This window comes from Toxorhynchites rutilus, chromosome 2 (assembly GCF_029784135.1).
Source record: "Toxorhynchites rutilus septentrionalis strain SRP chromosome 2, ASM2978413v1, whole genome shotgun sequence".
NCBI classification, from domain to species: domain Eukaryota; kingdom Metazoa; phylum Arthropoda; class Insecta; order Diptera; family Culicidae; genus Toxorhynchites; species Toxorhynchites rutilus.
Window position 1 is genome coordinate 49924613 of NC_073745.1, and position 25713 is coordinate 49950325.

Consider the following 25713-nt stretch of genomic DNA (forward strand, 5'->3'; position numbering starts at 1 on the left):
CGAAAGCTTATTTTCGACTTTCAAAAGTAGTGGAAAAAAATCTGCTTGGTGGGGTACGATTACGAGTTTGTGTCACTGTATATAATTTCAGCTGTCTAGTTATTATAAGACCACATCAAATTCGTTTGGCATGCGATTCACCAAATTCTGCAGAATTAATTTCTCGATATTTTCTCATGTCTCCGAAATTGCGGCCTTGAATTAATCAAGTGTGGTGTACTGCATTCCCTCAGCGTATATTCTGCATACTAGGATCCCCCGAAGATTTTCAACAAGATTCAAGTCTGAAGAGCGAGCCAGCCAGTTTTATAAGTCGAGTTTTTGGTCCTTAATCTATTGCTTAGTTTCTTTGCTGGTATGAATAGTGGCATTGTCTTGCTGGAATGTGAACTTTTTGCGACAATACTAAGCAAAAACGGTAGGAGAGAGGATTCATAAACATGTACATTCTGTCCAACTTCTATAAGACCAGATGATGATCCTGCTGCTTTGTGTCATTGTAAACAAACAGTGCTTCAATTTAAACGGTGTGTCACATCAAATTGCATCACGAAAAAAAACGCTGTAGAAATTCGCCCAGTAGACCGATCCTTTTGAAAATTTTAGACAGTAAAATAAAAACTATTAAACAACTTTTGGCATTTTCTTTTTATTCTTACTTCGAGCCCAAGCTCGTATGCTCGCACCTTCCTCTTTACCCCGTCCATACGGTCTGTACAACGTCAGGTTGTAGTTTTTTTTTAACAGAAATCTATTTTCTCTTGAAGTCCGCCTCCGATTTGACAACTTTTGGGTTCTTCCGGAGGGCCTGCTTCATAATCGCCCAATATTTCTCTATTGGGCGAAGCTCCGGCGCGTTGGGCGGGTTCATTTCCTTTGGCACGAAGGTGACCCCGTTGGCTTCGTACCACTCCAACACGTCCATGAATAGTGCCACGAAGCGGGATCCGGCCAGAAGATGGTCGGGCCCTCGTGCTGTTAGAAAATAGTGGTAGTAAGCGCTTCTTGTAGGCACTCCTTAAGGTAAACCTGCCCGTTTACCGTGCCGGTCATCACGAAGGGGGCGCTCCGCTTTCCGCAAGAGCAGATCGCTTGCCACACCATGTACTTTTTGGCAAACTTGGATAGTTTCTGCTTGCGAATCTCCTCCGAAACGCTGAATTTGTCCTCTGCGGAGAAGAACAACAGGCCCAGCAGCTGACGAAAGTCCGCTTTGACGTAGGTTTCGTCGTCCATTACCAGGCAATGCAGCTTCGTCAGCATTTCGGTGTACAGCTTCCGGGCTCGCGTCTTCCCCACCATGTTTTGCCTTTCGTCGCGGTTAGGAGCCTTCTGAACCTTGTATGTACGCAGGCCCTCCCGCTGCTTGGTCCGCTGGACGAATGAACTTGACAAATTCAGCTTATTGGCGACATCCCGGACCGAACTTCTCGGATCACGTCTAAACTGCTTAACTACGCGCTTGTGTTTTTTTTCACTGACGGAGCATCCATTTTTGCCGTTCTTCACCTTCCGGTCGATGGTTAGGTTCTCGAAGTATCGTTTTAGTACTCTGCTGACCGTGGATTGGACGATTCCCAGCATCTTACCGATGTCCCGATGTGACAACTCCGGATTCTCGAAATGAGTGCACAGGATTAATTCACGACGCTCTTTTTCGTTCGACGACATTTTTCCAAATTTACGAAAAATTGACAGTGAAGCATGGCCAACGTGCTCTATACACTCTTATCTGATTATAAGCGAAAGCTGAAGATATAATTCCTAAAAATTAAATTTTTATACGTTTTTTCCGTGATGCAATTTGATGTGACACACCCTTTATATTCTGGTGTGTAGGTATTGGTGACTACCATACAGTGCATGATTTTCATATGTGTGTGTGCAAGCGCTGAGCGTAAACGAATGTTTTTGTATTTTTCAAGTGTCAAGTTTCTATAAGACCAGTTACATTTTCCGTTGTTAGTTGTTTTGATCAATAAATCTGAAAAATTCCGAAGGGAAAAATGCTCACGCAGAGAGAAGAGAAGCAAATGGATGCATTTCACCAAGAAAATGTTAGTATCAGAGAAATTTCTCGTCGGATTGGACGATCCCATCAAGTAGTGCTCAATTATTTGGCGAATCCTCAAGGAAGAAGAATGCTTCATGTAAATCGAAGCTCTCTGACCGGGATAAACGAGAATGCTTCAACAGTCCTCCAGAGGAGCTTCGTTAATTGGTTGCGTATTTTCGGCGACATCTGTTTGTTTCAGTCGGGTAGGTCGCGGGCATCGGTACCGAATGTTGTTCACAACGGAGAGTTTTCTGACATCAGTTATGTCCGCGAAATGCCGACCGTCTATCAGAACATGGTCGATTACAGGTTTGAACTCCTCCTCTTTACCGGCATTGAAATCTCCGATTATGATGACGGCTTCAGGTTATGTCCAGTTAATGATTCGTTGAATTATTCCATATGAAGTTCCAACCTTCTTGGCCAAATTACGTATAGACATCGATTTATGTTTGTTGATCAAATTCACAACATATTTGTCTAATTTAGGGTCAGTGGCACCTGATTTTCGTTCGTATCGTGGCAAGTCTTCAAGCGTATTACGTAATTGCTTTCACAGCAGTGTAACTCCTACTCGTTTGACTATTTGATCATAAGTAATATCCTTTGAAGTACACCAAATGTGCAAGATATGTTTTCTCACTTCAATTTTGATTTGTGCTCACCAGACTCTTTACTCAACTAAATATCAGAGACAATGCGTTTGTACCGTGTGCAATGTTCAAGGGAAATGATTGTTGTTCCACAACTAAACCGATACTGACAATCAGGGCTAGTTATTTTCGAAGCTAATAAATGTGATTGAATTTTATTCATACAACTCTCACTTCCACTACAGTCATTTTCGGTGGACTAATTTCAGTGTATCGGGGTGAAGTGGAAACGAAATATTCTCTACGCATACAGTAACATTGATTCTTTTGTTTCGTTCCTTTCCTCTTTCGTTCTCTTACAAGTATAAAAGCAGAAGCTTTCACTGACGATTAAAACTGCTTGAACGGGTTATATTTATTTTCATTTCGCATGTTAGAGGATGCTTGCTGCTTTCAAACGTAAGTTTTATTTTACCAAAATGGATCGTCGCGGACCGTGTTCAAAATTCTTCAATCACTTGTAAATAACATGCTTCTCTGTTATTTGGAATACATGTTTGTTACAGAAAATATAATAAAATGAAAGACGGCACAGATCGGACTATCCCTTTCTCAAGTTTTTCACCCTCTCTAAGGGTGAAAAGAATAGTCCGATTTGAGCTGTCTTCATTTTATTATATTTCCTGTATCAAACATGTATTCCATGTTACGAAGAAGCATGTTATTTGCAAGTACGCTGGATTCTTTATTATGCGTTTTTTGTATGATATTTTTTACGCTATTCGCTCAAAATTACGCGATTTTTTAATGCGATTTGCTTGAAATTACGCGATTTTTTTACACGATTTGCTCGAAATTACGCGATTTTCGACTAGGTCTGCGCTTTCAGCGTGCCCACGCAGAATTGTGAGCGCACGCACAAACGCATACACAACGCCGGAAGCACGCGCACGCACATACCATTGGGTGCACAAACACGCACACACACGCGTAAACATGCACAAACATGTGCACAAAAACGCGAGCGCACACAAACATACAAATGGACGCACAGGTGCGCACAAACGCACATACACACGCACAAACGTGCACACGCCCAGACGCACGCGCGGAAAGAATCGAGCACGCACGTGCACACACGCACACAAATACGCACAAATACGTGCACGCGTACGCACACACACCCACACATGCCCATGCACAAAAAAACGCGCACACCTGCACACAAGCAAGAAAAAACACGCGTAAACGCACGTACACACGCGCACACAAACACGCACAAATGCGCGCAAACACGCCTACACATGCCCGCGCATAAAAAAGTGCACACCTGCATGCAAGCAAAAAAAAACACGTCCAAATGCACGCGCACACACGCACACAAACACCTAAAAAACGCGCGAACATACACAAACACCCACACAAATACACGTGCACGCACACAAACAAGCACAAACACAAACATCGGGCTGTCGAATACTCGGCTATCCGGACTCGAAGCTGATCGGTATCCAGTATCCGACCAAACCACTATCCGTTTCATCATTAATTTCACACTGACAACTAGCGCCGGTAAATAATTACTCCTGCAGGCATACTACACAACACTCACTGCACCGTTTTCATTAGTTTCAGTGAATAAGTTTCGAATGCAACAAGGAAACATTCATTTCTATACAAACTGCCAGAATACATGGATGCTTCAGATTAATTTCTAAGTGACGATTTCTAACGTCGCTTTTGTTTGCAGAATGAAAGGAATCAACGTGAAATGAAAGGAATATGTACGAAAGAGACGAGATATTTATCTTATTGTGCGTGAAAAGAGAATAGATATATTTATAGCCTGCATGGTTCTGGTTCTGTTCTGAGAAGCGATAGACACATTATTGAGTGACGATGTGCTAATTGAAGTGAAATTGTCAGGCCCTGCTGACAATCACTACGCGACGCAAGAAAATATTTGTGATATATTCTATTTCAGACAAACACACAAAATTTGAGAAAATTAAACTACAAGTATTGCACTATAAACAATTACACTTTACTGGTTAGAGCTATCAGATAATCGTTCAACGAGAAGCTTATGAACATCAAATTACGTAACATACGTATACAGAATATTCAGTATTCGCAGCTAATAACAATCTTTTACTTGATTTCTTACATACTAGAATCTTTCTAACTTTCCTCTATCTTTCTTATAAAACAAATTTGTCGGAAAAAATTAACGGCTTGATAGAAACTAGACTCCTTACAACTAGAGGATTTTCAATGATTAGAATACTTTTGGTCAAAATCTCATGTCGACTTAAACTCCCCAAGTGAAGAGGAACACATTATATGTTTTGAAGGGGTTACTACATTTGTCCGACTACGATACTGAGTTGTCCGGAAAGTTCATATGGATTGGTAGGAAAAAAATAGAAGCAATATTTTTATAGGGTGACATACCAGGTGTGCGAGTTTAAAATTGTCCAGTGTTTTCGGTGGAGAGAACACATAATTTTCAAGAGCATCTCGAAATATGTTTATTCGAAGTAATTTACCTATCTCTCAGGCAAGTTGTGCATTCCTTTCGAATAAAACTTTTTTGTTTGGTCATAATCTGGAGGGGCCCAGGACTGGAAAAAAACAACAAGTGCGATAACGTTTCCCTGTTAAGGGTTTTTATTTAGTGCTTCACAGCTTTAGCGGAGTGCGCCGATGCATTGTCAAGCTCTAATGCCATTTTACCGTGCCTTCGGAACAACTCGAGCCTTTTTTTCATCATCGCAAAGTTTAAATTTAGCATTTGTTGTCGGTAACGATCTGTATTCACCATTTTACCCGGTTTCAGTAGCTCATGGTATACCATACCCTATTGGTCCCACCACACAGAGCATCGTCTTTTGGTCGAAACGATTTGGTATTGCCGGACGGGTCGGCTTCATCAGGTGGAAGTGATGCTTTTTTGAGTTGAGGATTCTCGAAATAAAACCATTTTTCGTCGCCAGTTACAATCCGATACAAAACCGACTTTCTTTGATGCTGTTGAAAAAGCATTTCATGAATGATTTTGCGATGTGCCATTTGCCTTTCACTCAATTTGTGAGGCACCCAATTCCCGAGATTTTGGATCTTTCCCATGGATTTTGAACCAATTACTGTTTGGGACGCATTCTGTGTTTTTGCCAATATTTGTTATGCTTCGGCTGCATCATTGTCATTGTCCTTCAGATCGAAATCACCACTTTTGAGTTGTCGAAACCATCTCTTACATGTTTTCACTAATGGAGCATGTTTACCATAAATAAGCATTCGCACGCAACCGATGTGCTTCGACCGCTATTTTTTCAAATAAAAAAAAACAAACGTAACAACTCCCGCAAATGCTCTTCATTTGGAACGAAACTCGACTCTTTTAATAACGCAGAACATCCAAGTTGCTTTTGCAGATTTACTCTAAGGCGTCGTGCACAAATTACATAACGCTAAAAATGCGATTCTTGGATCCACCCCCCTCCCTCTCCTATGTAACCAAAAGTAACGTAGAACAAACCCCCTTCCCTCCCCTTTATGTTACATGACGCTAATATTTGCACAAAGTCATAGTGGTTTGTTCAACATAAAAAAAATAGATATCTGCCCAGGTCTCGGAATCAAATGTTCTTACGGAAGTTCCTTATAGGCAAGTAGTGACATCGGAAGAACATTCGACAAGTTCATAGAGTTTTGAACAAACAGAGATGGAAAATTATTGCTGACATCAGTTGGGATTGGTGCTTTCAACCCATCTGGCATTAAGCTGAGAGGAACATGGACCGATATATATTTATGCTGATTTACACTACTCCTTGGTTCAATGCAACAGTTCCTGTCGCTACATTTCACTACTTGCAATAGGCCCCATCTGGGATGTCATTACGTGACGAGCAAACAATTCGGCTTAATATTGCACTGATTCCGCTTCATTGGAGTTTGCAAATCCAATATTCTCTACTTTGAGAATATATCCGTCGATCGCTAGATTACTATTAACTAACGATTCCCCTACATACTTATAATGTTTCGTTTCCAGTTAAGAACTCTCATGATCATGTGGAAGTATTGGACCTCCTAGATCCCGGAGAAGCTCCCATCCGATGTTCGACGATTGAAAGCATTTTTAGTAACGCGTATTGGCTCAAGATTCAATTGATTGATTAAATCGAAAATATCTATGACCTTTTTAAAACGGGTTCTCGTCTGGTCATTATTTATTTACATTATTTATTATTACTGGCTTGATTATTCCTTGAAGCTGGATAATCTCGAATTCAGGCAGCTCGATCACCCTTTTAAAATCAAACCCATGAGAAAATGCGTTCAAAAGAACAGTACCTTGCTGAACGAACTGCAACATACATTAGACCACTGTATTAAGGCAGTATTCTAGTCTAGAAATTTGAAAAAAATCATTTTTTTTCCTTCATATTTCTATAGTTTAGGCATTCAGGGTCAGGCATCTCTCTATCGCATGAACCTCTATTAAATAATATTTTTTGAACCTTACTATTTTAAAAAAATCGGGAAACGTAAGAAAAAAGGTTTTAAACCGCATTTTGTTTTTCAAACTGTCGCCATTTTGTCAAAAAATATGTTTTTGACTTGTCCGAGGTTGCGATAGCAGTATCTTCACTGATTCAGATTCTATTCGATTTTTTGTTTCAGATAACCAGAAGAGCTGGAATCGTGTACGCCATGGCACCTCTTTTTATTGAACCCTCTCACTTCATCAGTTCTTAACTATTCTAGTTATGAATATTTTTTCTCTATCTTTTTTGTTTTATTGCTAAAGATAGATGAACAAATAATGATATGATGGATAGTAAAAAAAATCTTTGTTTTATTTTTACGGAGCTCGTAAAAACGCCCGAAATTCGTGTCTCTACACTAGAATACCCCCTTAAACTGCTTCAGCATGACCAAGGTGTCCTAACATCCTTCGATAATAGACGGATTGCTTTTGTTTAGCAGCCATGACAAATCAAGATCTGTGTTTTTGGTATGAAAAAATATTTTTATTTTAGCTTTTTCTTAAAAAATCTGTATTAGGTTTATTAGTCTAACTTTTAAGCAGAATTTATCTTTTGGCATAGAAATTCTGATTAGACAGTGTTAATGGTATCCACGAAATGCTCCGCCTGCGAATGACGGATCCCAATAAAAGCATATCCGAATGAGAACCTAAAATTATTGAGAACCAGAGCATTGAGTCCAAAGCCTTAAAAAAGGAGGATGGTTGTAATAGCTGTTATCCATGGTTATTATAGAAAGAAAATAATGAATAAACCCCTAAGCGAAGGTGTGACGCGACCCGTGCCGAGGAATGAATTGAAAGGGGGTCTAAACCCTGCCGTTAACGGAGCCTGTGGAGCACCAGGGCACCCTCCACAGTATCGTCTGCCCTTGCTGCATTGCAGCGGACCGGTAAAGAAGCGAGACTCATGAGACTTCTATGAATAATTCAAATGACAACAATAAAAAAAAACTTCGGGTTCCGGCAGCCTCTCTCTGTGGGAAAAAATCTCCATAGAGATCGACTCCCACAGAAGAGGATGAAGTACCGAGCAACGCACCCATGTTCAATCATGCTCCTCTTTCATCCTCAACACTCCCACACGCTGTGAGTCGCTAGAGGATGATAATGACGAATGTAGCGTCACTATAAAAACTGAATCAGCCGAGGTCCACTATTCGTGGAAAAAGAACCTCACCAAGGGTCAGAGAAGGAAGCTCAAGAACTTGGTCGCAGCTAAGATCCCTGCAAAGGAAGCTCGGCTGCAAGCACTGAGTCGGCATATCTCTGGGCCAACAAAACGCCCCCGAATATCGGAGCTACAAAGTAATGATGAAAAACCGATTCCTAAAAAATCGAAGCAAAATCTCTGCCCCGTCAAAGAGCATGAGCAGAAAAAAGATCCACATAACACTCTTCAAAACAACACCTCAAAAACCATTATCGAATCTGCAACCTTCTTCAAAGAAGCCTTAGAACAGGTCAAAGTTAGAATTCTCCCGGAGAACTATCCCAACACTGAACTGACTACAGTTCAACTAAATTCCATTCAGAATGCTCTACTCACTACAATAGAGCAACAAAAAAATGAACCGGTGAACTCAAGTTTTTCAACTGCTCATATCAGTCGGGTTATCTAATCCTTTCTTGTAATGACCATCAAACTTCGGAATGGTTGAAGATAGTGGTTCCCATGATATCCCTAGAAGATAACATAAAACTGGTTGCTTTAGACGCAAAAAATTTTCCTCGTCCAGAGATTCTTCATGCCTTTTTCCACAAAGTGCAACATACAGCGACGATAGACTCAAAAGCCTCATTGAGAGCCAAAACGAGAATCTCTCCACCGATAAATGGCGTATACCAAAGAGATCCAATCCCAATGAAATCCACGCGCATTGGACGCTAACAGTCGACGAAGCATCAACGCGTCAACTTGTTAGAAACAACTTCAAAATAAACTTCCGATTTGGCCAAACCACAACTTAAAAAATATATATAAACGAGATACCTCACGACAGAAACCTCTGATCATAGACACATTAAAAACAACTGGGATCGGTATTCCCTTGAACTTGAATCAGCTTCAAATGAATTAAACGAAACGATAGTCTCCTACCTACAACAGCAATTGCCCACTAAGGAGAGTTTCTTCGACAAGAAACGTTCCTTTGTGGTATAAAACTTGAACGGCTTCGCAAAACAGCGCGGAAACTGTTCAACAGAGTGAAAATTACTTTGGACTGGTCTCAATACAAAACGGCTCTAACTAAGTACAGCAGAGAACTGAGACTATCCAAACGAAAATCCTGGGTATATAACTATGAAAGCATTGATAATACTCCAGACCGATAGGGACAGTAAACGACGCCATATTTTTTCCCGCTCTCTTGACATTTATCTTCAGTAAGGTTTGCCATATCATAATGGAAAGATATACGATCCAACGAGTCGAGATTATTAACATTTACTGCCGAAATTCGTAGTCAATGGCCTCAACATTGAAAGCGGTACGTCCAATTTATGGTCGTCATAATCATCCTGCCAGATCAACAATTGAGCGTCTAGTGGAAAAATTTGAATCTGGTTTGGTCCGGTTTACGGCATCATTGGACCATACTTCTTCGGGGTGATCAAGACCGGCACTTTACTGTGGATAGAAATCGCTACCGCTCAATGATAATCGAACATTTTTGTCCCGAGTTGGATGATATGGACTTGGACAATATGTGGTTTCAACAGAACGGCGCCTCAAACCACACAGCGAATTTAACAATCGATTTATTGAAAACCAAGTTTGGTGAGCGTGTCGTGCGTGTTCCTCGGTCGTACGATTTGACGCCGTTAGACTACTTCCTATGGCGCTACGTCAAGTCTACGGACTGCGCCAACAAGCCAGCGACGATTGATGAACTTCGTACGAATATCGAACATGAAATTGCAGCAGTATCGGCCGATTTATGCTTGAAAACCGTCGAAAATTGGGTTCAGCGTCTAGACTTCTGCAAGCGTGCCCGTGGTGGCCATGCAAAAGAAATCCTGATTTAATTCTTTCATTGATATCCAAAATCATTTTTGTTTTATTTGAAAAGACTTTTGTAGCGCTCTTATTGAAAAATCCGATATTACTCAAGAAAGTAAAATGAAGTGTTTTGGTGTCCGAATTAATCTGAGTAAATTCATGTGTTTCAGTTTGTTTGTTCAATTCAACAATCAATAGCAAAACGTTGTTAAAAAACAGTAAAATAGGGTTTCGGTCGTAGTTGAATTTCTCTAGGTTATATTGACCGACGGATTCCAGTGAGAGCGGGATAATTCAGCATTTTCAATGGTTCGATCTTCAATATTTCCTGAACTGATTTAATCCTTTTTTTTCGCTTTGAGCTGTGTATTTTCAATTTATATGAAAACTTAACTTTCAAAAAAAAAAAAAAGAATTTTCACGACAGTATGAGTGCACTTTTGGAACTTACATTCTCTGTGCTTCAGTAAGAAAAAGATAAACGATGTTATCTATTTATTATAACACTATGGGCCCTATTCCAGAAAACGAGTCGAGGAGACGAGCGCTCGTCTCGTTTGTTTTGGTATTCCAGATGACGACCTCGACAAAAAACAGACGAGTAGCTCGTCTGACTCGACGATCGTTTGACCCTAAGACAAGACGTGACAACTGGCTTCTTACTCTTCTTTCTGCATTTTCGTCGACCAAGTGCTAGATAACAGGAAAGCGAGATGTGAAGGTTGCCAAATGTTATAAAATTCCGGAAGATTATTTTCCCATGAAAAACATGTGTTTTACGTATCATGTATTTTCTGAACTGTACCATTTTTTTGTATTAATTTTTCAACCGAATGTCACATATTTTAAACAATAAGTATTTTCCTGTTATTTTGGTATGCATAAAAATTAAATGTGAAGAGATAAAGTAAACTTGAAAATGTAGATTTGATAGAAGGAGTATGATATGTTGAAATACATGAATTAAATTCAAAGTACATTTGATTCATCAAGAGACTATGGGCCTTACCGTTTACACTTCACGATGGAAACGAAATGAACGACACGCCATTTAATTTCGTTTTACGAGTTCAAGAAAATTATGGTTTTTCTGGTAGAATGAACACTTTTGAAATCGAAATTATGAATGATAATCAACTTCTCCGTATCAAATTAGTGTTCAATGTGGATGGATAACTTTGCTTTCTTCATTTGGTAAAATAATTTCGTACAACAATTGTATCTGAAGATAATTTTATATTACAATGATAAGTTTTAGTGAGAATATTGGAAAGTGTATAGAAAATAAGTCATGTTAGGGTAAGAAATACGTGCTTCAAGTAAATAAATAACGCCCAGTAAAAATTTTTGTTCAGCTTTTAGCAATTTAACTTTCGGGCCGAGTGCTAAGACATGTTAAAAACTAGTTTCGTATCCAGATATCAACACAATATTGTTGTCATCGCAGACACACTTCATTCCGTTTTCACCGTGAAGTGTATACGGGAATAAGGCCTTATAATTCAACTTTGATGTCGTTCAAATACTAACAGTACTGAAATATTGATAACATAACACATTCCCAAATTAGAACAGCGTTTATTCAGGTTCCAACATGATTTTAAATATTTTTTCTGCTGCCATGGTTGTAATTTGTTATTTGATCCCAATTTTATTGCAAACTGCATTACGGTTGGAAAATAATTGAATGCTCTTCTCTGCTAGGCTTGATGTGTTTGTTCACCTTGTTGATTTAAAGCATCGGTATTCTTCTGTTCCGTCTTTATCTTCAAAAATTGTTTCACGGCTAAAGTATTACATCACAGCCAAATGTAAACATTGAACTCATATCCAGGGATGCCAGATGACTGTTTCGATAGTGTGTGAAAAGTGTTTTCTCATCATATTGAACAAGAATGAGTAATTCAAAACAACTACTTTAGTGGAAATACATGCTATTAGATTCTAAACTTTTCTTGATAAATCGTTGATTAGGTGAATAAACATTACCGCCAATAAACGCTCTAATAACAAAACGTCTGAGTGATGAAACCATATGCTCGAGAAAAAATATCAATGAAACCAAAAGATATATGGAACTTATTCCTTTTTGTTATGTTTTTAACATTTTGGCACTGAGAAAAGAGTATCGATTGATCAATTTCAAAAATATTTGTTGTTTTTCTGAAAATAAAAACATGTGTTCTCATCTGACATGAATAAAATAGGTGAGATGGGAAAAAATATTATGAACCTCAAGCCATTAATTGCAACGTTATTTTAAAAAATCTGTAAATTTTGCATGAAACATAAAAAATGTAATCTGTATCTACAGATTCTTGGTTCAAAAAAGTCTAAAAAATATGTAGAAATACATATTATTATGTAGACATGGTAACTCTGTTCGAGATGCATCTATCGTTGCTTGCTTACTGGCTGCTGTTAAATCCATTACATCACGTGCTTTATATCTTGGCTCATGAAACACACCTCATTCGGTCCCAGAATTGAAGCTAGCTGCTCAAGCATATATGGATTCGTGACATAGGGGGGTCACATTAAGTGACGCAACCTCGATCCCCTTCCCCCTCTTCCCTACTCGTGTTACGTAATTTGTGCACGACGCTTTGAAGGTTTTGAAGGTTTATGTCAAATAAGAAAACATACAACCCTGCTAGTAACATCGAAAACATAAACCGGACATTTTCAACTTGCACACCTGATGAACGGTTCATTTTTCATCATCGATTTTCGTTGCGTGCATCAAGAGCTTCTCGGATGGAGACGCGGTACATTAAACTATCTTCGATCAAATTGTGTGAAATCCATACTTCGTAGCGATTTACGTAACCAAGCTTCACTTGTCACTAATTCGTCAGTCGTGTACCGAGGAATGACTATTTTTGGTAAGCATCGTGATCTTCATCAGACGAACGCACCGGACAACCATTGGGAAATTACGTACTTTCGCTCTCGTAAATTTTGTTAACGAAAAAGTTATCACTTATGATGTGTTGATACGAGGCCTTCAGCGTTGTGAGACAGTAGTCATTGCGGGTGTTGCTGTGGTATATATCGACAGACTCGTCGTTTTGCATCAGATCCTCCAGCAGACTAATTTCCGCCCCCAGCTGGGGTATATTAGCTTTGATGATCAACAGAATCACCAGCTCCAGCAAGCTGTCAGCGGTTATGCTTGATATGTCGTCTGGAAGGGAGACGAAGTTTGTATTGAAATTCGCGTTGATTTTTTTTTTTGTGTTTTATTACCTTGGTCCTTGCTTGCGCTATCCATCAGCGTGAATGCCTCGTTGATATGTTTCATCATCTCGCTCGGGCAGCATTTTTCCTTGAAGCGATTCAAGCTTTCTATCGCTTTCTTGTAGCAAGCGTTTCCGATTATGGGAATAAGATCTCTGTTGGAAAGAACGAACGATATTTGAAAAAAAAACTGCTAAAGTATATGAAATCTGCATTACTTATTGATGTCCAGCAGTTGAATCAAATTTTCGTTTGATTTTTTCTCACAAATCAATATCCGCTGTCGATACACTTCATCATTTTTGCTGCATTTGCTCGCGTACAGAACGAACAAAGCCGAATAGATGCCCTGGGTCATCAGAATGGGATACAATAGGGTTTGGTACGACACAATTTCGCTGCAAAAAGAGTTCATTTGATTATTGTAATGATCCGTGAATTTCATTTTCAAATCGGTCTTACTCATCAATCAAGGCCGAATCTTTCGGCAGCGCTGGAAACATAACCGTCAGCACCAGAGTGTAAATTCGGCTCACAATTGAAATCCATTCATTCATTGCCGGTTCACAGAGTATCGAATTTGGCGTAAACTTCCAGCAGCTATAGGTCGAATAGAAACAGTTCGAAAGCTTCTCGAAGATCTGATGCAGCGGATGGTACGAGCTCCTGAAGGCATCACTCAGATATCCACGCAACAGTTCCAAGCCCTGCTTGTCAATGCTGGTGATGCAGAAGTCGGGGATAATTTCCAAATCCCGGAAAGGAGATGATCGACTGGAGGATGGATGCAGCATATACTCGTCGTCATTCTCCCGGGACGCAACCGATGAGAAACTCTTCATCGATAGATTGTCAAGCGTCAGTGTTGAATCACTTGCAACGCCGTTGCATCCACTTGCAATGAGCGAAAGTTTTGAATCCGAGATGCTTGAGCGCAGGGAGGTGGAAGAAAGATTCGTTAAACGGAATCCAGCTTGACAAATACGCGCTGCCGACTGTTCGTTCAACTCGTTCAGCTTGGTATCGAAACTGTTCGCCTTGAGCTGCTCTTTCCGCTTGGCTCGTGTGATGTAGATTGCAACCTTGCTCCAAATTTTCTTAACATCCATCGACCGGATCTTGGCGATGTCACTGGTACCGTATAGGGATTGATGAAAACAGGCGAAAATGGAAGCCCACTTCCGTTCGGCATTGATTTTGAGATCGAGGCTGCAAGCACAGTCAAGTTATTCTGAGGTTGAAGTTAAAGAACAAACAAAAAGCACTTACATCGGCACTTTATTGAACTGCTGATTCATCGCCATGCTTCCGTTGGAAATTTTCACATTCTCCCACGTCCCCGCAAACGTTCCGGTCATCGTATGTCCGCTCATCTTCGTACCAATGTCATCCAGTTCGAACGTCTCCGATTCGACCTCCCGCTCCGGATAGTAGAACACTCCCTTTCCACACGGTCCCTCTGTGGTCAGTTCGCCTTTGTAGTAAATGCCACTCGGGAAAATAGCCAACCCACCAGCCGAATTGGACAGCACGTCGTTCAAGAACAGCCCCGCGAAATATGTCCCATTGGTGGTGATCAGAATTCCATTACCATATTTCCTGCTGTTCGCAAACATCCCGATGTATTTCACCCCGTCCGAGCTGTCCTCGAGCACCCCGAAACCCTCCATCATATCGTTTACGAAATCCCCGTTGTACTGGTAGGCGCTGGTTTTCAGCGCCCCGAAGCCGTTGTACTTTTCGGCCTTGAAGTATCCCTGGTATTTAAAATACTGCGACGCGTTTTGGCTAGCGGATTTCAGCTTTCCGTATCCATCGTACTTGCCAGCGAAGAAGTCACCTGAAGTCGAGATAAGTGAAAAAAATATATTATAGATGGGTTATATCTATGGTATAACCGCAAGGTTGACGTAAGACTACCGTTGGTCTAGTAATGATTTGTTTGAAGTTGCATCTGAATCAATTCGCAATGAATGAATAAATATTCTGAGAATTTGATAAACGTTCTTCTTGTACCTAAGTATGTGAGTGGATGAATATAAGTGTAGAATTATTATTTATACAGGGAAGAACATAAAATTCGACTCTTTCAAATCAGCTGGTGATTCTGAAAGGATCGATAGTTGACTTTGTAGAAACAACTAAAGATGATTGATATATGATCATTTCTTGTTCTCGTGAGAATATTACACTAGACATATGGTTCATGACCTCAAAATAGGAACATATTGAAATAGAATTTCTCTCAACGTGTACAATGTGTATAACGGGGGTTTATGACCCCAAAAGAAAGCACCTGATAATTATAGCCACGCTTATTTGTATTCGATAAACATTTTTGGGACTAGTGATAGGAAATCTACGAAGAAGAGTACACTTCCACTATTTCCATGAAGATTTCGCAAATAACCAACCACACAGGAAGTGTTCGACGAAGTTGTTAATTTGACGGTGGCCGCAGAGTAGATGGAAAGATTCTCTACTGAATCCGTGTGAGACTGAGCAATGACCGATCCTCAGTCTGGACAGGACTCGTTGTTCTCTCATTCTTTTTACGTCGTTAAACCTGACAATCGAACCCTTGACTTTTCGGAGGAACTGTCCTCTTTCTGCGAACCACCTTCTGGTCCAAAAGGTGCGGAAAGAGTTGTTAATCCACAACTTCACGTCGTCAAGCGGCACCTCCCGAGTGAAAAACAGTCCGGTTAGACCGATTCCGGCAAATCGGTCGCTCGCTTCATTTCCTGCGATGCTATTTTGTTTGGGGACCTACATGGATACTGCGTGGATATGTGCTTCCTGATGGCCTGTATTTGATGGAAATCAAACTATTATTACCATCGCTTCTCTCAAATCCAACTCCTGATAGTCCTTTTGAGCCATCCGAATATCTGATCTCGTGAAGACGGCATTTTTCTGCTATGATGGCACGCTCGGCCGGCTAGTAGACCGGCCGAGCTCACCCCGGCTCGGAAGTTGTTCCTGATACTGTTCTCGTCGAGAATAGTTGGGAACCTCCAGTCGTTCGCAGCAAACCAGGATTATTTGCTACCGAGAGGAGGTTGGAATGCGTTAGATCAGCTGCAGGATCATGTTGCTAGGGGCAGTCAGGTGGGTCTCTCCAGCTGGTGTTGAGGGTAGGAGGCTGGAGACAGTCCGTAGTGCCTTGTTGTTATAGACCGGGGCCAGAGTTTTTGGGAGCTTGCCTACAGCCATACACGTCAGTCCGAGGCCATAGGTGAGGCGGCTGCTGATGATTGTGTTGGCCATCCGTAGCCAGATCTTTCTGTTGTTGCTCCGGTGTGTTTTTGAAATTGTTTTCAACAGATTCAACCAGGTGGCACAGCTCTTCTTAACTTAGCGGAGGAAGCTAAGTTTGTGGTTAACCAACATTCCAAGGATCTTTAGTGTTTTTCTGTGAGGGATGTTGTTTTTATATAGCTGGACCCTGTCTCCTCGTGGAAAACTCGGGAACTGATGGAATCAATTTTGCCCTCGAAGATTCGACGTGTGGCGAAGTTCTTGATGAAGTGCAGTAAATGACCGTCAACGCCCCAATCTGCCAATGTTTTCAACACTAACGGGATCCATGTTCTGTTGTACGCCTTTTCCAGGTCCAGTGCTACCATCTCCATATGCTGACGGTTTCTGTTGTCTTCGACTATCACGTCTCCGACGGTCGCGAAGTAGTTGTTGGTGCCCATATCCGGCCAGAAGGCGAACTGTCGATAGTCCGATTTCATGTTTTCGATTAGAAAGGTGACTAAGCATTTTATCTTTTGAACAAAATGATTACCATTAGCAGGAAAAGAATTATTGATGCTCAACATAGGAATCTCATTCTTCGCCGATTGCCCGAAGTAACCAGACGAAGGAAAGTCGCGTCCAAGTTCCGTTATCGGTTACCGCGTGATTGTTGTTTTTTGCCGCTGAAGAGTTCATTTCACTATCTGGATAGGGAGTGAAGTGCCCTGCCTGCAAGTGGATAAAGGCTTTCATCCTCGGAAAGCCAAGCATTGGTTTTTGTTTTGTCGCTGCTTCGCCGACATTGGAGATTTCGCCGAGTCATCGTGCCAACAGTGACAGTGCGGGTAAGCTTTCACCGACGACTGTGTGTAGTGGTGTCGTAGGCACATTCCCACCACCAACGAGCTTTCAGCACGCTCCCGTTCATCTGCACTGGAGTGCGTTCATAGGTGAATAAGATTGAATATACTGAGAGAAAATATTTAATAATTATAAGTTTTTTTTTTTTTGTTTTTGTGAATTATTTTATTGTGAAATATTGTTTAAAAAAATACTTAGAATATAAGTGAAAATTTAAAATGGCAGAGAGTGGGGGACCTTCGGATATGGAGGTCTCTGACTCTAGTTCCCTCCTAACGGATAAAAAAAAGTCACTCAAACGTGTTCCAAATACGGAAGATACTTCTTCTGGGGACGAGTCAGCTAACCCTACCAAGCCTCCCTCCAAAAAACTAGCAAATCTCCCATCTGCCCTTAACGATCCCACTCTACCTTCAACCTCGTCTTCTCCCTCTGTTCTTCCCGCTCCTTCTCAACCTTCGCCTTCCCACTCTCAATCCCCGTCCTCGCCTTCCCCCCCTGTTATTCCCACTCCCCGTGTAAAGGTCTATCCAGAAGATGCGCCCGGAACTGGTCCCTGGGTTGTTTTCTTCAGGCCTAAGCCAAATGGAAAGGCGTTGAGAGTCATGCAGATCGCGAAAGATCTGGCAAGGTATACCTCCGTTTCGGAAATTTCGAAGGTTAGACCAAACAAATTGCGAGTTGTCGTGAATGATCGAAAAGACGCAAACAAGATTGTTGTCGATCAGCATTTTACAATTGAGTATCGGGTCTACATACCCTCTCACATAGTCGAAATTGAGGGTGTGATAACCGAAACGGGCTTGACGTGCGAATACATTACGAGTGAAGGTACCGGCCGTTTTAAAAAACTGCCCTCGACGACTGTTAAGATCTTGGGTTGCCGCCAGCTCGGAACAGTCTCCCATGAAGGAGAAGAAAAGAAATTTACGCCGTCCAACTCGTTTCGAGTCACCTTCGCTGGTTCAGCTCTCCCTGACTACGTGATGGTAGATAAATTGAGGTTAGCCGTGCGACTTTTTATTCCAAAGCCAATGACTTGTCTAAAGTGCAAGTCAGTTGGTCACACGGCTGCTTATTGTGCCAATAAAGAACGATGTGCCACTTGCGGAGAACAACATGAGGGGAAATCCTGCAGTGCGACTGAGCATAAGTGTCCATATTGCGGGGGATCCCCACACGTGCTCTCAGCTTGTGAAACATACAAGGCTCGCTGGGAGAAACAGAAGCGCTCTTTGAGGGAACGCTCTAAACGCACTTTCGCAGAAATTTTGAAGGGCGCTTCTCCACTGGCTCAAGAACAACAACCAATCAATACACACAATGTCTTCGCTACGTTGCCAGTTGACGAAATGGAAGCGGATACAGCTAACGGGGGCACGCCGTTTATTTCTCAAGGGAATCCCCGGCGCAAAAATGTGACCACTCCCAAAGTTCAAGGACAAGTCCCTCCGGTGATACCCCCTGTTAGCTTGCCCAAAAAATCGAGTGCAGCGGATAAGCAAAATCAGGTCCCTCCTGGCCTCCGTGGTAATAGTTCACCTTCGAACGACCCAGCACTCGAGGGGACATCAAAAACCCCAACTGTCCCTGTTTTTCCGTCAAGTTCAACTTCCCAATCGGGATTTATAAAGTTGTCTGACCTTGTGGATCAAATCTTCACGTGTTTTAATGTTTCCGACTCCATCAGAACCATTGTCACCGCAATGCTTCCAGTACTAAAGACAATTTTGCAGCAATTGATGCAAACATGGCCCCTCCTTGCAATGATTATCTCTCTTGATGTCTAATTTAAATAGAGAGGTCGGAGATATCACTGTTTTACAGTGGAATTGTCGTAGTCTTATCCCTAAATTGGATACATTCAAATTTCTAATTCATAAACTCAATTGTGATGTTTTTGCTCTATCCGAAACCTGGCTCTCTTCTCAAAATGATCTCTCTTTCCACGATTTTAATATAATACGCTTGGACCGCGATGACAGATACGGAGGGGTACTATTGGGGATCAATAAGTGCCACTCATTTTTTCGAATTGACCTTCCATCTATTGGAGGGATCGAAGCTGTTGCTTGTCATGCAAACATCAGAGGCAAAGACCTCTGTATTGTCAGCTTGTATTGGCCTCCGAGAGCTGCGGTTAGCCGCAAGCAACTTGTTGACATGTGCTCACTCCTTCCTGAGCCACGATTAATCTTGGGAGACTTCAACTCTCACGGAACTGCCTGGGGGGAACAGTACGACGACAATCGTTCATCGTTGATATATGACCTTTGTAACAGCTTCAATATGACCGTTTTGAACACTGGGGAAACAACACGTGTACCTAAACCTCCTGCTAAACCAAGTGCTCTTGACCTCTCGCTTTGCTCGAATTCACTATCGTTAGATTGCAAGTGGAATGTAATCCAGGATCCCAACGGTAGTGACCACTTGCCAATCAAAATTTCTATCACCAATGGGTTGAATTCTTCTGAATCAATAAACATGGCATACGACCTCACAAGACACATTGACTGGAAAAAATATGCGGACGCGATTGCTCTAGCCATCAATTCCAGAGATGGTTTGCCTCCATTGGAGGAGTACAACTTCATTTCTCGTTTGATATATAACAGCGCGGTTCGCGCTCAAACGAAACCCATCCCAGGTTCCACTATTCGTCGAAGGCCTCCCAATCCATGGTGGGATGGCCAGTGTTCCAAGCTTTATGGAGATAAATCGAATGCATTTAAAGCTTTTCGGAAACGTGGAACCCCTGAAAATTTTCAGAAGTATTTGGACCTTGAAAATCAATTTAAAAACTTGATCAAAGGGAAAAAACGTGCTTATTGGCGAAATTTCGTGGGAGGTTTGTCACGAGAAACGTCAATGAAAAAATTATGGAAAGTGGCTCGAAACATGAGAAATCGCTCTTCATCCAATGAAAGCGAGGAATATTCACATCGATGGATTTTTAATTTTGCACGAAAGGTTTGTCCCGATTCCGCTCCAGTGCAAAGAATTATTCGAGATATACCACAAGATAGGTGCGATCTTGATTCCGAGTTTTCGATGGTAGAATTCTCTCTTGCTCTCATTTCATGTAACAATTCTGCTCCGGGATCGGATAGAATTAAGTTCAACTTGCTGAAAAACCTCCCTGATGTGGCGAAACATCGCTTGTTGAACTTATTCAATCGGTTTCTGGAGCATAATATTGTTCCAGATGATTGGAGACAAGTACGAGTTATAGCTATTCAAAAACCCGGAAAACCCGCGTCCGACTTCAATTCGTACCGCCCAATAGCAATGCTGTCTTGTATACGGAAATTGTTGGAGAAAATTATCTTGTTTCGCCTTGATCGATGGGTTGAAACGAATGGCCTACTCTCAGATACACAATATGGGTTCCGCAGGGGCAAGGGGACGAATGATTGTCTTGCGTTGCTTTCTTCAGAAATTCAACTGGCTTACGCCGAAAAAAAACAAATGGCTTCAGTATTCTTGGACATAAAGGGGGCCTTTGATTCTGTTTCAATAGAGGTTTTGTCAGACAAATTACAATCTCGGGGTCTGCCGCCTCTATTGAATAATATGTTATATAACTTGCTTTGTGAGAAACATTTGAACTTTTCTCACGGAGATTCGGCAGTAAGTCGGGTCTCTTACATGGGACTCCCCCAGGGCTCATGTTTAAGCCCCCTTTTGTACAACTTCTACGTAAGCGACATTGACAATTGCCTTACACAAAATTGCAGCCTAAGACAACTTGCAGATGATGGAGTGGTGTCTGTCGTAGGATCAAACGAATCCGACCTGCAAGAATCCTTACAAGATACTTTGAACAATTTTTCAACCTGGGCCATTGGGCTAGGGATCGAATTCTCCACGGAGAAAACAGAGATGGTGGTTTTTTCTAGGAAGCATAGACCAGCAAAACCAAAGCTTCAACTTTTGGGTAAACCGATCACTCATGCTATGTCATTCAAGTATCTTGGGGTCTGGTTCGACTCTAAATGTACTTGGGGGGCCCATATTAGGTATCTGAGTAAAAAATGTCAACAAAGAATAAACTTTCTCCGTACAATTACCGGCACCTGGTGGGGAGCCCATCCCGAAGATCTTATAATGTTGTATCGAACAACTATTCTCTCAGTGATGGAGTATGGCAGTTTCTATTTTCAATCAGCTGCCAAAACACACCTCATTAAACTCGAGCGAATTCAGTATCTTTGTCTCCGTATCGCGTTGGGATGTATGCCCTCAACGCATACCATGAGTCTCGAGGTTTTGGCAGGCCTACTCCCACTAAAAGATCGCTTCAATTTATTATCTCTTCGGTTCCTCATCCGGTGTAAGGTTATGAACCCATTGGTGATCGGAAATTTTGAGCAGCTGATCGAGCTAAATTTTCATTCTGGATTCATGAGCTCATATCATGAATTCGTCTCCATGCAGGTTGATCCTTCTTCGTATATTCCCAACCGTGTTTGTTTTCCTGACTACATCAATTCCTCTGTGCATTTTGATCTGTCCATGAAGCAGGATATCCATGGAACATCAGATTATCTTCGATCGAGGATCGTTCAAACGATCTTCGATGCAAAGTATGGGGATATCAATTGTGATAATATGTACTTTACTGATGGGTCCTCTATGAATGAGTCCACAGGATTTGGAGTGTTCAACGAATTTTTTAGCACCTCACACAGTCTTCAGAATCCTTGCTCAGTGTATATTGCTGAATTGGCAGCGATACACTGGGCGCTGGACAGCGTCGCCTCACGACCTGTTGAACACTATTACATTGTAACGGATAGTCTTAGCTCTGTCGAAGCTATCCGTTCAGTGAGGCCGGAAAAGCACTCGCCGTACTTCCTTGAGAGAATACGAGAAATTTTGAGTGCTTTATCCAGACGCTGTTATGTCATTACCTTTGTCTGGGTCCCTTCACATTGCTCAATTCTGGGTAATGAGAGGGCTGACTCATTAGCAAAGGTAGGTGCAATTGAAGGCGATATTTATCAGCGTCAAATCGCCTTCAATGAATTTTATTCTTTAGTCCGCAAAAATACCATAGTTAACTGGCAACGCAAATGGAACGAAGATGAATTGGGCCGGTGGCTCCACTCGATTATCCCTAAGGTTAGCCTCAAACCATGGTTCAAAAGTCTGGACTTGAGCCGGGACTTTATTCGCACCTTCTCCCGACTCATGTCCAATCACTGTTCGTTAGATGCGCTACTCTTTCGTATTAATCTTGCCGACAACAATCTTTGTGTTTGTGGCCAAGGTTACCACGACATCGAGCACGTTGTTTGGTCGTGCGAGCTGTATCTTGTCGCCAGATCGAATTTAGTAGTCACCCTTCGGGCCCGAGGAAGGCAGCCCAATGTGCCGGTGAGAGACGTGTTGGCTCGGTTAGACCTTGATTACATGTCCCAAATATATGTATTCCTTAAAGCTATCGATCTTCGTGTGTGATTGTCCTTATACCCTTAGTTTTTCCTTTTCCTTTTCCTTTGTGAGAGATCGGATCCCTTCTTAAGAATAAGATGAAATGTAAATACATATTAAATATAAGATAGGTTTAAGAATTGAGTGTGATGAGTGTGATTGAGAGTGTGATTGAGAGTGTGAGTGTGATCAATGTCAACATATCCTCATATCCCCTCCTTTTCCTGAAGAAAATATGTCACTTTTCTAAACTCGAGTTGACCGCGAGTAATCGGTTTCCTATATTATTAACATTAGAATTAAGGAAAAATGTATATATACTAGTAACAATACAGTAAAGAGTTCGGCTCCTTTAAACCTATGTAACTGAGCCTGTAAAAATAAACGATTTAAATAAAAAAAAAAAAATAGGAATCTATTCCTCCTCATAAATCGTCAGCGCGAACTAAACCCTCCATTCGGGTACGTTTGATTCTATAACTGCTTGATATGGTGAAATTCTCTATTCTCTATTCATATGATATATTTCGTATTCTTCGCTAACGCATTCAATGGCGCCACAACAATACCCCGATCAGACTTCTGTACTTGCTCTCCCCCTCAAGTGGCTTACTCTGTCCAGCATCCTTCACGTATCAAGGATCTAATGGTCCACTTGTTGGCTTTGCGTTCTGTAGATCGTATTTTTCAGCTAAATTTTCGAAGATCGCCAAAATCTGTTATCTCGAAGTGTAAATAAACGCCATATTGTCACCAGCAACCAAAAGATCGTCTATGTAAATAGGATTTAGACATTGTTCTCTCCATGATTTTTTATGTATAAACACAGATTAGATTTTACTTACCGGAACCCCGCTTTGATAAGTACCTGGTGTAAGCGTTTGTTTCAACACCTTGCAGATTGCTTTAGCCTATAAACGCTTTTTAGTAAACGACACGCTGAACCTTCTTCCCCTGTAGTTACGAATCCAGGTGGTTGACGCATATACACCCAAACTAGCGTTGCCAGAAAACATGTCATCTTTGGCAGAAAAGATGCCATTTCCTGGTCATGGGAGTCAAATGCGCAAATAATGAGCTATTTTGAAGCTTAAAAATGGTTTGTATGTATGCGAGCAGACATCTTTTTCTGTAAACCCATCTACAACCGATGATACGCTTGTTCGAAGATGCCTGAACCAACTCCCACGTTCGATCCATACCATGAGATTCCATTTCATCATTCATGACTGCCATTCAAAACACTTCATCGGCACGCTTCTGCGAATCTTGAAAACTTGGCGATTCGAACCTTTCACACGTCAACAGGTTTACTCCTTCACTGTAACGCTTCGCCAGAATTCCTTTGTTAGTTCTGATGGAATCACGAAACCACAAGAAAGCTAATTTTCATCAGATGTCCCATTATACGAAGTCGATTCCACTTCCGCTACCGGCAACTCGTCACTGGAAGCATCCTCGAACGGTATCTCTTCTGCATCAGGCTTCGGTTCCGACTGCCTGTTCCCATCGCTTACCTCATTTCCGGAGCATGGGAATTTATATCCTGGACAGGTTTTTTTTTATTAAGCATCACGGATTGTGTCATTATGTGTGTTCAGGAAAAATACCAATTTCACAGCTTTCATATCGCATTTCTGACGTCTCACCTTGGGAACGTATACCAATGCCTCTCTTCCAAAAAAGCATGCATATTTTTGTAATTAGGTACCAGAACCTTTTCTTCAACCCGGATTCCGCTAATAAACATCGCATCATTTCCGTTAGGCTACGGTTCTACGGACTATACGGTACAGTTTGCTACAGAACAATTCCTGTGGCTCGAAAAGAACCGCTGTAGAGAATTTCCTGCATATTCTCCTCCTTCATCCGCACGAATTATTTTCGGCATCCGTCCGAATTTTTCTGTCTTCTGTCTTCTGCTTCGCTTTTTTTCTTTAGGAGGTAAACAATGGTAAAACTCGAAAAATCAATCATCGTTATGATATAGCGATTCCCACGTCACTGTGCAAATGATCTGACTTCTGTCTTCGCTTCAGACGCAGGAAATGGAGTTCGGATCATTTCACCTCAGAACATACCTCGCAAACAGACTATTGCACCAGGATTCGGATGTCTAAGCTCTCGATGCCATGTATGCTAGCAATTACAACAGCAACAACAGATCCATTTTTCGCAATTCTACAACCAGCCTTATCAAAAGTAACAGTGTACCCCTCATCAGTAATTCTACTGTTTGTTAGCAAATTTCCTTTCAATGTCGGAACAAACAAAACATTCTTCACTTGGATCTTCTGCGGTTTTCCATCACCATAAACCGCTGCCAGCTGTCGATTACCGGACCATTCGAATACACTTTGCTACCGTCGGCAAGCGTTATTGATACACTAGTACCCGGCGTCGCCAAGATATTTGTTTCCATCGAAATGTGTTCCCTAACACAGCCATCAAAACCAAAGTGCCTTACATGGCGTTTGTTCAAATTATTCACTTACACAGCAAAAATGTTCAATTCAATTCGAAAATTGTTTCATTCAATGAATACAAACAAAAGATTGCTAAGCCAACGGTAGTCCTACATCAATCTTGCGGTTGTATCATAGATATAACCCATCCATTTTTTTACAAGGGCAACAGCAAAACGGGCTGGGCCCATAACCTGTTAAACCTTAAAAAAGTAAACACGACTTTCAGGAGTGTAACAAAAAGTAATTTA

General features: G+C 41.4%; 1 protein-coding gene across 1 annotated transcript in view; it reads right to left on the reverse strand.

The window, feature by feature from the left end:
* Nucleotides 1-4524: 4524 nt before the first annotated feature.
* Nucleotides 4525-25713, reverse strand: part of LOC129764995 (alsin homolog) — a 38464-nt gene continuing 17275 nt past the window's right edge. Inside the window, exons 4-8 of the mRNA XM_055764723.1 lie at nucleotides 14721-15291; nucleotides 13914-14660; nucleotides 13670-13849; nucleotides 13461-13606; nucleotides 4525-13398 (exon numbers count right to left, since the gene is read on the reverse strand). Of these exons, the coding sequence (XP_055620698.1) occupies nucleotides 13148-13398; nucleotides 13461-13606; nucleotides 13670-13849; nucleotides 13914-14660; nucleotides 14721-15291 (1895 nt within the window). The 3' untranslated portion in view covers nucleotides 4525-13147. The remainder of the gene's footprint in view (nucleotides 13399-13460; nucleotides 13607-13669; nucleotides 13850-13913; nucleotides 14661-14720; nucleotides 15292-25713) is intronic.